Source organism: Leucoraja erinacea, chromosome 19, assembly GCF_028641065.1.
Source record: "Leucoraja erinacea ecotype New England chromosome 19, Leri_hhj_1, whole genome shotgun sequence".
In the NCBI taxonomy this organism is placed as follows: Eukaryota; Metazoa; Chordata; class Chondrichthyes; order Rajiformes; family Rajidae; genus Leucoraja; species Leucoraja erinaceus.
Window position 1 is genome coordinate 12,443,339 of NC_073395.1, and position 12,715 is coordinate 12,456,053.

At 44.8% G+C, this 12,715-nt stretch overlaps 1 protein-coding gene across 3 annotated transcripts in view; it reads right to left on the bottom strand.

Moving 5' to 3' along the window:
- Window positions 1-12,715, bottom strand: part of tmtc1 (transmembrane O-mannosyltransferase targeting cadherins 1) — a 118,996-nt gene that overhangs the window by 20,391 nt on the left and 85,890 nt on the right. For all 3 annotated transcript variants that reach the window (XM_055650320.1, XM_055650319.1, XM_055650317.1), the window contains exon 12: window positions 3,669-3,777. In XM_055650320.1, the coding sequence (XP_055506295.1) occupies window positions 3,669-3,777 (109 nt within the window). The remainder of the gene's footprint in view (window positions 1-3,668; window positions 3,778-12,715) is intronic.

Here is a 12,715-nt window from a genome sequence, read left to right on the forward strand (position 1 = left end):
AATGGATAGGTGACAGTTTGGGTCGCGACCCTTATTCAGACTGTCTCTGATTATGGATGAACACCAGGCGATTATCTCCCAGACTGTCTCTGATTCTTGCTTCCAGTTCCCCCCTCCCCCACCAATCAATCTGAAGAAGGGTCCCGACCCAAATCATCACCTATCCATTTTATCCAGAGATACTGCCTGATCCGCTGAGTTACCTCAGCATGTTGTGTCTATCTTTGGTTTAAACCAGCATCTGCAGTTCCTTTTCATTACATTGCACATAAAACTGTGAGCCTTGCAAATGAAGACTCCAATGTTTATGGGGCCTTCTCAAACAGCATTAGGGTGACACGCAACACTGTCCTAATGCCTCGAAATGTTACTCAAGCACTTTCCCAGCTCAACTATCTCAGTCAAGTGAAAACTATAATGTCCAGTGGATTGACTGTGCCTTCATCTTCTTTTAGTGAGTGTGTTGCATGTCAAAACAATTTGGTGCATACAAATACTCCACTTAATCTTGTTTTAATTAAAATGGCTCAGAATTCTGAATACCCATATTAAATCTCCTGTTAATTGGACCAGAACAAACAAGTCTCTGCCTTCTCTCCACAAGAAAGAAAGAAAGAGAGAAAGAGAGAGAGAGAGAGAGAGAGAGAGAAAGAGAAAGAAAGAAAGAGAAAGAGAGAAAAGAGAAAGAGAGAGAAAGAGAAGAGAGAAAGAAAGAGAGAAAGAGAGAGAGAAAGAGAGAAGAGAGAGAGAGAAAGAGAGAGAAAGAAAGAGAGAGAGAGAGAGAGAGAGAGAGAGAGAGAGAGAGAGAGAGAGAGAGAGAGAGAGAGAGAGAGAGAGAGAGAGAGAGAGAGAGAGAGAGAGAGAGAGAGAGAGAGAGAGAAAGAGAGAGAGAGAGAGAGAGAGAGAGAGAGAGAGAGAGAGAGAGAGAGAGAGAGAGAAGAGAGAGAGAGAGAAAGAGAAAGAGAAAGAGAGAGAGAGAGAGAGAGAGTCCCTGGAGAGGGAACATGCGGTGTTCACGGGGACTTTGGAGGTATTCCGTGGGCGCTGGTCACCGCGTGGGGTTGAGAGTATTGTGAATAATGATTGTAATGTTGTACTGTAATGACACGATATAATGTAAGTTTGTTTTGTGTATGACTTGATCTGTTGTATTATTTGGTGTGTTGAATAAAGTCTTTGAAAAAAAAAAAAAAAAAAAAAGAGAGAGAGGAGAAGGAGGAAGGAGAGAAGAGAGAGAGAGGAGAGAAGGAGCGAAAAAGAAAGAGAGAAAGAGAGCTGTGTGGGGTTAATTAGTGAGTGTGTGGGGGATTAAGGGAGGGAATTCCAGAGGCAAGAAAGTCACCAAAATGGAAGCAAATAATTTCAGAGATAATAAAAAGGACCGATTTGTAGGAGTGCAGAGATCATCGGAAGTTGCCAGGAATATCCTTTACATTTGGGAATCCTGGAACCATTAATTAAGTTATTAAAAAATATTTTACTTTAGAATATAGTAGCATTTCTTGGCAAGTATAAAACAACCTGAGGCAGAGACTATTAAACTGTTTCTAACTGGGGAAAGTTAAACACAAGAGTTCTGATGGCCAAAAAAACAAATAAAATCTGCTGATATTCAAGTTTGGTGGCCACCACTCATCAGCCCACATTGCAAAAGCTCTTTCATGTAGTGAGAACACGCACAGGTTTATACTCATTTTGATTTAATTCCCAAGATGAATGGGCTATGGTTTTGATTTTTGATCTCCAGGAATCCTCCTGGTAAAATATAATGGGAAGTTTCAACTACTGGGGCCTGAAGGCTTTGAGTATTTCTGTGCAGAGAAGGCATATAACAAGTCATTACATGAGGCAAAGGAAGGTAAAGCAAGATTGGGTGTATATTCAAAATATATGGCTATTTCCTTTGTGGATTATAACAAATTAGTGGTGATAAATCATCAGCTGTCCTTGTGGGGTAGTTCAGTTCAGTTTAGTTTAGTTTAGTGATACAGCACGGAAACAAGCCCTTCGGCCAACCGAGTCCTCGTCGACCAGCGATACCCCCACACTAACATTATCCTCCCCGCACTGGGGACAATTTTACATTTATAACAAGCCAAATTACCGACCAAACCTGTACGTCTTTGGAGTGTGGGAGAAAACCGAAGATCTCAGGGGAAAACCCATGCAGGTGATGGGGAGAACGTACTAAGTCAGTTCAGACAGGCACTTGCAGTCGGGGTCTCTGGCCCGGTAAGGCAATAGCTCTACCACTACGCCACCGTTCCACCCATGGCAGCATGGAAGAGGTGGATGGACAGTGGGGGATGGAAAAACAAAGCAGTTTCCCTCCATAATTGAATGAATCCACGCTGCTCAACGTACTATCACCAATGGCAACCCTGTTCTGCCAGCTCATCATTGCAAACCCTGGAGCTTGGTGACTGTCAATGAACAACGAGCTGTAGCTCACTTAGAAAATGCAGAGAACACTCGGCAATGCCAGGCAGTGTCTGTGGTGAGAGAAACAGAATTAGTTTCAGGTCAATGACCATTCTGGCTGTTATTCTAGCAGGAGGTCATATGTGGCCAATGGAGTTTAGTTTCATTTAGTTTATTATTGTCATTGTGAAATGCTTTTGACTCCATGCTATCCAGTCAGAAAAATACTATACATGAATGCAATTAATCCGGTCACAGGATGCAGATACAGGACAAGGGGAATACTGTTTAATGCAAGGTAACGTCCAATAAAGTCAGATTAAAGATAGTCCAAGGGTCTTCGATGAGGTAGATGGTAGGTCAGGTCCGCTCTCTAGTTGGTGATAGGATGGTTCAGTTAGGTAATATCCTATACCTACGAGGGACAATTTCTGCATTTGCCAAGCCAATTAACCTGCAAACCTGTAGAGTGTGGGAGGAAACCGAAGATCTCGGAGAAAACCCACGCAGATCACGGGGAGAATGTACAAACCCAGTAGAGACGGTACACAGTACAGCACCCGTAGTCAGGATCGAACCCGGGTCTCCGGCGCCGAATTCTCTGTAAGGCAGCAATTCTACCACTGCGCCACCGTGACCGCCCTTCACGAGAGGGGAAAAGTTTACAGATGATGTGTGGGGTGAGTTTTGCTTCACAGAGTGGTGGGTGTCAGGAACCGCCTGCCAGGGATCGTGGTGGAGGCAGATACCTTAGTGACATCTTAGAGGCTTTTAGATCGGCATATCGATGTGGAGGGAATGGAGGGGTATAGATCACGGGCAGATAGAGGTTAGTTTAACTTGGCATCATGGTTGTCACGGACATTATGGGCCGAATGGCCAGTTCCTGTGCTGCCCTGTTCTATGATTTGCTTCTTCTCCTTCCGATGTTGAAAGTTGAATCTTTCCAGAATTTGCTGCTTTTGTGTCAGATTTCTTGCATCTGCAGTTTGTTTCCATAGATCAGACAAGCAACTGTAAGGATTTAAAATTGAACAAGAGTCTTTTGGATCCCAAGGATTTGCTAAACTGTAGCGACACTAAGTGTGGCCCAATGGAGCGTTCAGGGGACCGCTCAGATTTATCGATCCAAAACTCTGCCAGATGGATTAAGCAGCTTAAGAAAAGAACTCGTGCAATCTGAAGCCAAAAAAATCAGACACAAGTTGATGGATGATTCCACCGCTCTAATCAGTGCAATGACTTACCTGTTCAGCCAGCAGAGCTGCAAGGCTGGAGTAGGCATCTGCAAACTGAGGACCAGACCTGACAGAGTCACGCAGTAGCTGTTCAGCCTCAAGCAGCTTCTTCTGAGATCTGCAAGACATGAAATGCTTGGTAAGAGTTTTGCATTTGTGTGGCGTTGTAAGGAACATGCACGCATCTCTCTCTCTCCCTCTCTATATATATATATATAAATATATATATTTCTCTCTCTCAATTTTTCTCTCTCAGATGAGCAGCAGCTCCAGAGTTCAGACGAACACCCATCCCTGTGCAGGTTTAGTTTAGTTTAGTTTAGAGATACAGTGCAGAAACAGGCTCTTCGACCCATCAAGTCTGCGCCGACCAGCGATCCCCGCGCACAAACACTATGCTACATACACTGGGGACAATTTACAATTATACCAAGCCAATTAACCTGCAATCCTGTACGTCTTTGGAGTGTGTGAGGAAAACCGGATATCCCGGAGAAAACCCAAGCGCTGTAAGGTGGCAACTCTACCGCTGTGCCACCCTGCCGCCCTTAAGGAGGGTTTGGTTTCTGCCTCTAGTGGACTTAGATACCAACAAATTGGCCCCCCGTACAAGTTCAACATGGTAGATATTCCCCCAAAATACCAGTGAATGGACGAGGAACATAGCAGTGTGCATGAACAATCCTTTCAGTAATTCCTTCACTCCCTGCTAATCGTAATTGAATCTTAATGTATCCAAGATCAAAACCATGCTGCAGGTTAGTAGCCACATGGGTATAGATGGAGGCACTAGGGGTGGGGGGTAGGATAGGGGCTGCAGGTGTCCTGGAGGATGGGTGTAAATATTTGGACCTCCCAGTTCAGCACTGTGCCGAGGAGGTCCCATCATCTCAAGGATGCTCCTGGAGGTCTCCCGGGACACGCTGGTTCTAGTTTGCCTGCAGATCTCCAAGAAGAATGGGGAATATCGCACTCACTGACAGCCCTGAAGCAGAACCTCATCGGAGCACAAAGATGACCCACAACTGGAAGTGTGCTGTTAAATTTCTAGTGGAACTCCACATGACTTGAAAATGTTAGTGCATTCTGCTCCAGAAAAAAAGATTTCCTCTAACACAAAGTGCTATTCACTTGAATTGTAAGATAAATGTTTGCTCTTAATTTTGACATCTTCATCAAAGTCTTTGCAAGGAAAACTGCAACTGGCAACAACACTGAACAGTAGATCCTAAGAGATCGAATCAACCTGTTCATAAAAGCTCTTCTCAAATATTTATTTAGACGGATAACCTACATTTATTTAACTTCATTACAAATTAAGCTTATTCAGAAGAAGACACATATTGCTGGAGTAGCTCAGCAGGCTCAGGCAGCTGCTCAACATGGATAACTCAGCGGGAAAGGCAGCGTCTCTGGAGAGAAGGAATGGGTGACGCCTCACGTTGAGACCCTTCTTCAGGCCAGAGTCTAGTCTGAGGAAGGGTCTCAACCCAATACGTTTGTTTCCATTTCCCCTGACTCTCTCGGCGGGTGCAGCAGCATCTATGGAGCGAAGGAAATAGGCAAAGTTTCTGGACGAAACCCTTCTTCAGACTAATGGGGGGGGGGGGGGAGAAGAAAGGAAAAAGGAGGAGGAGGATCCCTGAAGGCTGAGGGAGAGATAGGAAGGGGAGGAGACAGCAAGGGCTAACAAAATTGGGAGAATTCAATGTTCATGCCCCCAGGATGCAGACTCCCCAAGCGGAATGCGAGGTGCTGCTCCTCCAATTTCCGGTGTTGCTCGCTCTGGCCATGGAGGCGACCCAGGACAGAGAGGTCGGATACGGAATGGGAGGGGGAGTTGAAGTGCTGAGCCACCGGGAGGTCAGGTTGGTTAATGCGGACCGAGCGGAGGTGTTGAGTTACCTTCGGTCTATAACACCCTGAAGCCGCGGAGTAAGAAAGTGGCCGATTCAGCACACCAAGCCGCGGAGTGTGTTCGACCGTCCCTACGTCGGAGTTTCGATCATCTCGACGAGAGGGCCTGTACATCGGGCCATCTGTAGCAGCGACTACGGAGGGTTCATGGCCACGACCACGGGTGAACAAAGGAGGAGGACTGACTGAACTTTGTTGCCTTCCACCACACTGAAGAATGCTGTGGTGGATGTTTATGTTAAATTCTATTGTGTATTGTGTGTTCTTTTTTCAATTGTACCACTGCATGGCAAATTAATTTCACTGTACCTTAGTTGGTGCATGTGACGAATAAATTTGTATTGATTGTATTGTATTGATCATCAGACATTATACATTGTTCTTGCATTTCATAGTCCTCTTTCTAATTAGCATAGATTTCCATTCATCTACTGATTAGCTACTTTTAAGAATGAATGGCATTCACAGAAGGCCTTTTACCTAATGAAGCAATGCTTCCCTGTTACATTGTGGGAACATTTAGAATTTTTGAGAATTTAGAGACACAGCATGGAAATAGGCTCTTCGGCCCTTCGAGTCCACGCCATCATCGATCACCTGTTCTGTGCTATCCCACTTTCTCACTCACTCTCTACACACCAGGGGAACTTGACAGAGGCCAATTAACCTACGAACCTGCAGATCTGTGGGATGTTGAAGGAAACCGCAGCACCCAGAGGAAACCCATGCGGTCACTGGGAGAACATGCAAGCTCCACACAGGCAGCACCCGAGGTCAGGATCGAATCCGGGTCTCTGGCACTGTGAGGCGGCGGCTCTGCCAGCTGCACCATTGTACCTCCCTGAATCTGGAAACCTGGGAATTAATGTGGTAGCTCCCACAAACTGCAGTTTAAGGAAAGATTTTCTGCTTCAATAGCGGATGAGGGACACAAATGATGTATCTCTTAATCTTTGAAATGATGCCCGGACCTTTTGAATCTCTACACTCAGACAAATGATACCTTGGTTTAACTTCCCATATCAACGGTAGGATTGGATCGTCACAATGTGCTCAAGGCTCTGGAGTGGGACTTGAACCTTGACCTTCTAAGTCAGATGCAAGAATGCTACCCCTGTTGAAATCGGGTGGCACCTCAAGAAGGAAGATTGACCAAACCATCAATGGAAGGTTTCTTTTATCAACGTGGTGAGCAATAGATGTTGTCAAATCCCCTCAGTTAAGATTGTGTGCAAAATGCCATTGGGACCAGCGATGGCTTCATGGACTGTTAACAAACTGTCGGCAATCTGAACAGGCAATTGGAAATGGTTGGAATCAATTGGTACAGCTGTACGAGCCAAACTATGATTGATAAAACATGCTGTAGGCCGCGGAGAGATGGTGGGCAAAAGGCAGCCTGGACTCTTCCAGCTCACTTAAATACAGCAGGGTGAATGAGAAAATCCATATGAAATCCGTCAGTCTGCTTCCTCTCTCTTCTCCTTCTTCACCACTCAAGACAAATGTCAGGTAGAGCATTGGAGTGTTGATGGTAAACTGACAACGCAACCATGGCAGACAGGACCATCTGCCAGGCACAGTGGCCAGTTGCCAGTTGCAGAAATCTTGATGACTCCACTCTCCACTAAAGGGGTAAAGATACTCTAAAAGATGATAAAGTTAATTGTATTGATTTTCTTCAAGCAGAGTAACAAGGCTATGAAGCAGATGCATGTCTGTGTGTAATCAATCATTAAGCAGAAATTCAACTAGAGTCGCCACAAATACCACGGCTTCAAAGGCTTGGCCTGGTGCAGCGAATGACTCACCTCCTGTCTGCCCCACCCAACCCCGACATCATTTACACTTCACTCTGCCTCGGGAAAACAACCACCGAAATCAAGAACCGTTTTTACACCGACCATTCCTCCTTCTCCCCTCTCCCATTGTGCTGAAGATACAAGTCAAGTCATTTTTATTTCTAAGGCACATTTAAAAAACAACTCTCGTTGACCAAAGTGCTTTACATTGGTGGAGGTACTAACTTTATACAACAGTGGTTCATAGATTAAGTACATACATAAATACATACATATAGCCCTCCCTCAGAGGACGTCAAGCAAGGCTTGAGAGTAAATATGCGTTTTAAGTCTCGATGGAGGGGGCAGTTCTGATGGGAAGAGGGATGCTGTTCCACAGTCTAAGAGCTGCTTGATCCTGTCCAAATGCTTGAAAGCATGCAACATGAGATTCAGGAACAGATTTTCCCTGCTGATATCAGACTTCCGAACGAACCTCTCATAAGCGAGGCATGTGGCCCCGAACTCCCAACCTACCCCGTTGCAGCTCTTGCACTTTTTTTTTAAATCTGCACTTTCTCTGCAGCTGACACACTATATTCTGCACTATGGTTATTTTGTTCTCTTTTGTCTTGATTGTACTCTTATATTGTAAGTGTAGGAAGGAACTACAGTTGCTGGTTTAAACCGAAGATAGACACAAAATACAGGAGCAACTCAGCGGGACAGGCAGCATCTCTAGACAGAAGGAATGGGTGACGTTTCGGGTCGAGACCCTTCTTCAGACTGTCTGTCTTGTATTGTATGAATTGACCGATAGTATTTCATCTCGGTACACGTGAAAATAATAAACCTATAACACTCCTGAAGATAGAGATAAAATATTCAACTAATTTCTTTGCCCATCCCTTATTTCCTGATTTAGTTTCCCCTGCCTCTGCATGGATTACCACACAACAGTCAGAGCCTGAAGAAGGGTCTCGACCCAAAACAACGCCTATTTCCTTTGCTCCATAAATGCTGCCTCAATCGCTGAATTCCTCCAGCATTTTTGTCTACCTTCGATTTTCCAGCATCTGCAGTTTCTTCTTAAAAAGAGTGCTGAAGAAGGGTTTCGGCCCAAAACGTTACCTATTTTCTTAGCTCCATAGATGCTGCTGCACCCGCTGAGTTTCTCGAGCATTTTTGTGTACATGACATTTATCTATTGGTTTGCTGGAAAGCTGTCGGAGATGGAATTATTTTGTTTATGTTCAAGAAAGCAGAAGTTGCCTTTATGTACCATAGCACCCTCAAAATCCTCTGGATGATTCAAAAGTATTCCAGCTAGCAACATCCTGAAGATTCCAACATTCCCGACCCGAAACACCACCTATCCATGTTATCCCGGGATGCTGCTGAGTTACTCTACCACATTGTGTCCTTTTGTGTATTAAGCAGCTTCTGCAGTTCTTTGTTTCCACTTTGAGTGTCTCTTTTGCTCTAATCGGCCTAGCAAATCGGGAAGTGATAATGAGCAGGATCTTTTTTCTAGTCATAGCATAGTCATACAGCATGGAAACGGGCCCCTCGGCCCAACTTGCCCTTGTCGACCAAGATGCCCCAATTACACTTGTCCCAGATGCCCGAGAAAATCCCTAAACCTTCCCTATCCATGTCCCTGTCCAAATGTATTTTAAATGTTACCTACCTCAACTACTTTTGCAGCTTGTTCTATATACCCACTGGCATCTGTGTGGAAGGTTGATCGTCAGGTTCCTATTAAATCTTTTTCTTCTCACTCTGATAACCATGATACCTCACCTCCAAGACCTGCCTCAGAAGATTGAGGAGATTTGGTAAGTCGTTGAATACTCTCTTGAACTTCTTCAGGTGTGCGGCAGAGAGCATGTTGATGAGTTGCATCACGACCTGCTTCAGCAACTCGAATGCCCAGGAACAAAGGAGGTTACAAAACACTGCCCAGTCCATCATAGGTGCTGACCTCCCCACCATCAAAGGGATCTACAGGAGGCACTGGCTCAAAAAGGCAAGCGGCATCATCAGAGACCCACAGCATCTTGGCACACTCTCATTTCACTCCTGCCATTGGGAAGAAGGCATTGGAGCCTGAAAACTGGTTCAGGAGCAGCTTCCTCTCAACAACCCATCAGGCTATTGAACACTACATGCGGTGAGAACGGAGAGGTTGAGAAGGAGTTCCTTCCCAGAGGCAATTCGGGCTGTAAACGCCTATCTCACCAGGGACTAACTTCTACTGAACGTTTTTCCTTCCATTATTTATTATGTAAAAGATATGTGTGTGTTATGATTGTGTTTATAATTTGTTTGGTTGTTTTGTTGTTTGTCTTTTGCACAAAAGTCCGCGAGCATTGCCACTTTCATTTCACTGCACATCTAGTATGTGTATGTGACAAATAAACTTGACTTGACTTGACTTGACTACAAACTCCAACTAAACTACATACTACAAACTGCCATTGTTGCACTAAGGAGATGGGACGTAGTTTTTGTCTGGATTGTATTGTTTGTTTTTATATATCATTTTATTATGGTATCTACCGTGTGAACGTATCTGTTGTTACTGCTGCTACACGTAAGAATTTCATTGTTCTGTTGTGGAACATACAACAATAAAAGACTGTTTCACTCTTGGGACTGCAGCAGAGGCTCGAAAGTAAAACCACTGATACGAAGGGGTTAATATATTGACGTGCGGCGTTTAAGGCCAACTAAAGCTTAGCACAACAAAACATGGGCCTCTCAAGTAGTTTCCCCCATTCTGGGAGTTCAAGATATCAATGAAATGCTGCCGACTCCCAGCGGAGGTCGTTGCCTCTCAGTTAATTGCTGCTATTTGAAAGAAACTGCATCGTTAGCTCCAGGGAAGGAGTTTGCAGCCTGTAGTAAGATTAAAAATGATGCTTTTTGTTGGGACAGGTGCAATGCATTTACCGCTCGGCAGTGGGACAGACAAAGTGGGGAGTCTCTGTGTACCGTAGGACGTTTCCCTTTCACAAATAGGATTTGGAGCATAAAGGGTTGGGCTCTATTTACCAATTTTGTAACCATGACAACCCTAAGTGAAAAGAAAAATAGCGCTGTGCCCAGGAGAGATTAACGTGGTGAAAGAGTCACAGAGGGTAGGAGGGCTCAGGATTCAACTGCTGGGCTGAGGGGAGTTGGTGGCTTGATTCCAAGACACCTGTCGGGGCTGGCGAGCTTAAGAGAAGAATCAGTTGGCAGCATTGTGCGTGGCTACATCGAGCTATATGGAGAGGTAGAGCATGCAGGCAAGAGCCACTGTGGGCTGGGGTTCCACCCGTGTTTTGAATGATGGGTCTGACTTCTTTGCCCTGTAATGTTCCACTCAGTTGGTGTTGAAGAAGGAACTGCAGATGCTGGAAAATCGAAAGTGCACAAAAATGCTGGAGAAACTCAGCGGGTGCAGCAGCATCTATGGAGCGAAGGAAATAGGCAACGTTTCGGGTCGAAACCCTTGGGTTTCGACCCGAAACTTTGCCTATTTCCTTCGCTCCGTAGATGCTGCTGCACCCGCTGAGTTTCTCCAGCATTTTTGTCTACCTAAAACTTCAGGAGATCTGGCATACAATCAGAACACCTATAAAGCAGTTCTATTCAACCAGGGGAGCAGCATAATGTGGGAGACTTGATGGCTGTTTTGCACATAAAGTAAAAGTGCAAACACTGATTTTTCTAAAGTCCAAAAATCTGTCTCCAAATGAATAGCTGGAACCTAAGTAAGACTCACAGAGTCCGGAGCTGGGGGGAAGTCCCACACGCAACAGACCAGGCTAACTTCAACACCTGCTCGCATTTATAAAGTGTTTAGCATCACCGCACACATATTGAAAAGGACAGGTTGATTATTGCTTGAATCTCAGGCCAATAGATTCCCACTAAAAATCTCACACCTCATCATTTTCCATTTATAGCTCCATTTCATTTATTTTTAAGCTCCCTTGTACCCAATTGTCACTCTCCGCTTCTTACCTTCCAATTATTGGCGAATGACATGTCATGCATCAAATTACTTGGCTCATTAGTTTGTAGCTGCTAATTGTCATTGCTGAGGCTACTGTCCTGACCTCAACCTTACATTTTACACTTACGTCATGATGGAAGCAGGGCATTCACCCCCTTGAGGCCCGAGTCTATTAGATCATCGTTGATTACAGAGGACTTTTGGTCGGTGGAGAGCATATAGAATATTTATCCTCCATAACCTCTCATGTATCTGCAATAGAAATGATCCATCCCTGTGTTCCACCACTGAAACTTGGCTCCAGAATTCTTCACAGCCCTGTGAATCTTTAGTTTTAAGTTTTGGAAGTTACTGTTGAATCACACCTTTGCACGCAGTGTATTTCAGATCACAAAAATCCGGTCTGAACCAAAATGTATTTCCCGGTTCTTGTGCCAATTATCTTAAATCGGTATTGACGAGTGCATGACCCACCTGTCAGTGGCAATACTTTCTCCCCGCCTATTCCTACCCGAGCCTCTTATTGTTGAAGACTGCAATTAAGCTTTCCCTGAAATAAATCAATGCTGCACGCACTGTTGCATTGCAATGATGCTGTTGGGAGGCTCGAGGCACCGCTGAACTAACAGCATCTGAGTAAAACTTCAAATTGAAAAAATAGTAACAGGAGGGGGCTAAATGCCCCCCCCCAAACCTACTCTTTTATTCAACAAGATCTACTTGCTTGACTTGTACAGTGCCGTGCAGCATTGAAACGGGCCCTTCGGCCCAACTTGCCCACACTCACCAACATGTCCCATCTGCACTAGTCCCACCTGCCTGCATGCGGCCCACAACCCTCTAAAACTGTCCTATCCATGCACCTGTTTCTTAAACGTTGCAGTAGTCCCTGCCTCCACTACCTCCTCCAACAGCTTGTTCCATACACCCACCAATCCCCTTTGTGTGAAAAGGTTACCCCCTCAGGCTCATATTAGATCTTTCCCCCATCACCTTGAACCTATATCCTCTGTTTCTCGATTCCCCTACTCTGGGCAACGTACTAACATTCCTGTGACTAGCCACCATTATATTGGCCTGGCCATGCGAATGATTGAACGGCAAAGTCAGAGTTGAGATAATGAGCAAGTATAGAAACTATAACAATGGAACTAGCAGAGTCAACAAAATGTAATGTCTCAACTACAACTGCTCGCACTAATTACAATGTATTATGACAAACTACTTTCCATCCCATCATCTAAGATTGGTGATGACACCAAGAAAAGCATAGTAAGCAGTGTCCATAGAAGCATGACATTAACAGACTGAAGGAGAATGTGAGGTAGATGGCAATGAAGGAGAATGCAACA